The sequence below is a fragment of the Salpingoeca rosetta genome (genome assembly GCF_000188695.1).
Source record: "Salpingoeca rosetta unplaced genomic scaffold supercont1.28, whole genome shotgun sequence".
In the NCBI taxonomy this organism is placed as follows: domain Eukaryota; class Choanoflagellata; order Craspedida; family Salpingoecidae; genus Salpingoeca; species Salpingoeca rosetta.
This window is the reverse complement of record NW_004754906.1, coordinates 739,579-741,540: the sequence shown is the minus strand read 5'-3', so window position 1 is coordinate 741,540 and position 1,962 is coordinate 739,579. Positions and strand designations below refer to the sequence as shown.

Below are 1,962 nucleotides of genomic sequence, written 5' to 3'. Positions count from 1 at the left end.
TGTGTGTGTGTGTGTGTCCTGAACTGAACACCTCCCTGTTTCTCCTCCATCATCAACTGCTCATGACACCAATATCCACCCACCCCCCTCTCCCAAACATCCGCGCTGTGCCACCGACAGGTACGAGACGAGCAGCGGCGGCGAGCGGGAGATTCAGCGCACGATGCTTGAGCTCCTCACCCGTCTCGATGGTTTCGACAGCAGAGGCGACGTCAAGGTGCTCCAGTGTTTGTTTGTTTGTTTGTTTGTTTGTTTGTTTGTTTGTTTGTTTGTTTGTTTGTTTGTTTGTTTGTTTGTTTGTTTGTTTGTTTGTTTGTTTGTTTGTTTGTTTGTTTGTTTGCGTTCTGTGCATGCCCGCTCTTCGTCGTCTTCGTTGTCTTCGTTGTCGTCTCTTGCAACTGTTCGCCTCATGTACCCCCGCCCCCTCCCTCTTCCTGCAGGTGATTATGGCGACGAACCGAATTGACGCGCTCGACACGGCGCTGATCCGGCCCGGGCGCATTGACCGCAAGATTGAGTTCCCGCTGCCGGACGAGAAGACCAAGCGTCGCATCTTCTCCATCCACACATCCAAGATGACCGTGTCCGATGATGTCGATCTTGAGGAGTTTGTCATGTCCAAAGACGACCTCTCTGGCGCTGACATCAAGGTGAGGATGTGTGTGTGTGTGCGTGCGTGTGTGTTTCGAGTGTGCCAACGGTGTTGTTGTCTTTTGTTTTGTGTTTGTCCACTTTTGTCTTTGACATGTCCAGCAATACGCGCGTCTCTTCCCTTCCCCCCTCCCCCCCCTCTGCCTGCCTTTGTTGTCGTGGTCTCACTGCCACAATGCTGCATGTGTGTGTGTGTGTGTGTGCACAGGCCATCTGCACTGAGGCGGGTCTGCTTGCCCTGCGCGAGCGCCGCATGAAGGTGACGTCAGACGACTTCCGCAAGGCCAAAGAAAACGTCCTCTACCGCAAGCAGGAGGGCGTCCCACAAGGTGCTGCTTGTGTGTGTGTGTGTGTGTGTGTGTGTGTGTGTGTGTGTGTGTGTGTGTGTGTGTGTGTGTGTGTGTGTGTGTGTGTGTGTGTGTGTGTGTGTGTGTGTGCGCGTTCCCTCCCCCCTCTCTATCGCTGCGTCTCGACTGTTTCCGGCATTGCCCTCCCAAGTCTGCTGGACTTTGAGTCGTTTGTGCCTTTCTTCGTCTTCTTCACACACTTACGCAATTTGATGTGTGTTCTTGCTTGCTCCCATTGCGCGCCAGGTCTCTACATCTAAACCGCCACCATCCATCCATCCATCCATCCCCCGATCATCATCGACCCTTTGCTCTCGTGCTTGGTTGGGTTGCTTGGCCGTTTACTGTGTCAGAGCGTCGTGTGAATGCGTTCTTGTTTGTATTCGCCCTTGAGCGAATGTGTGCGTGTGTGCGGTGTTGTTACTTGCACGAGCGCGACGCAAACCACAGCAGAGAGCCTGCCGTGAGCAAGTAAAGCATGAGTGTTGGTGCATGGATGCCATTTCCTCCTTTGGTCCCCGCTGCCGAGGACGAATCAGCGGGCACGCCCCGGCTGCGCAGTCATGTGTGTGCGTGTGTGTATGTTTGCGGATGAGAGAGAGAGAGTGTGTGTGTGTATGTGTGTGTGTGTGTGTGTGTGTGTGTGTGACAGAGTATACGTGAGTGAAGAGTGAGGAGGAAGAAACTCGACAAACAGCAAGTGCGCGCGTGGCAACAGTTACCTTGGTGGGTTGCTGCTGTCTGATGCCCATCCAAAGCTGCGAACAACGGCCTTCTTCCAATGCTGGTACTTCTCGTCACGCTCTGCGAACAACGCGTGGAGCGCAGACACAACATGCAGTGAGCAAGGCCGTGTTGGGGTGGGGACACAGACACAGACACAGAGACACACAGACAGACAGACACACACACACACACACACACACACACACACACACACACACACACACACACACACACACAC

The 1,962-nt window shown here is 53.9% G+C and overlaps 1 protein-coding gene across 1 annotated transcript in view; it reads left to right on the top strand.

The window, feature by feature from the left end:
- The window catches only part of PTSG_09444 (26S proteasome subunit ATPase 4), a 3,805-nt gene extending 2,314 nt beyond the window's left edge, over positions 1–1,491 (top strand). Inside the window, exons 6-9 of the mRNA XM_004989643.1 lie at positions 128–217; positions 441–650; positions 860–980; positions 1,245–1,491. Coding sequence (XP_004989700.1) covers positions 128–217; positions 441–650; positions 860–980; positions 1,245–1,258 — 435 coding nt within the window. The 3' untranslated portion in view covers positions 1,259–1,491. The remainder of the gene's footprint in view (positions 1–127; positions 218–440; positions 651–859; positions 981–1,244) is intronic.
- Positions 1,492–1,962: the final 471 nt, after the last annotated feature.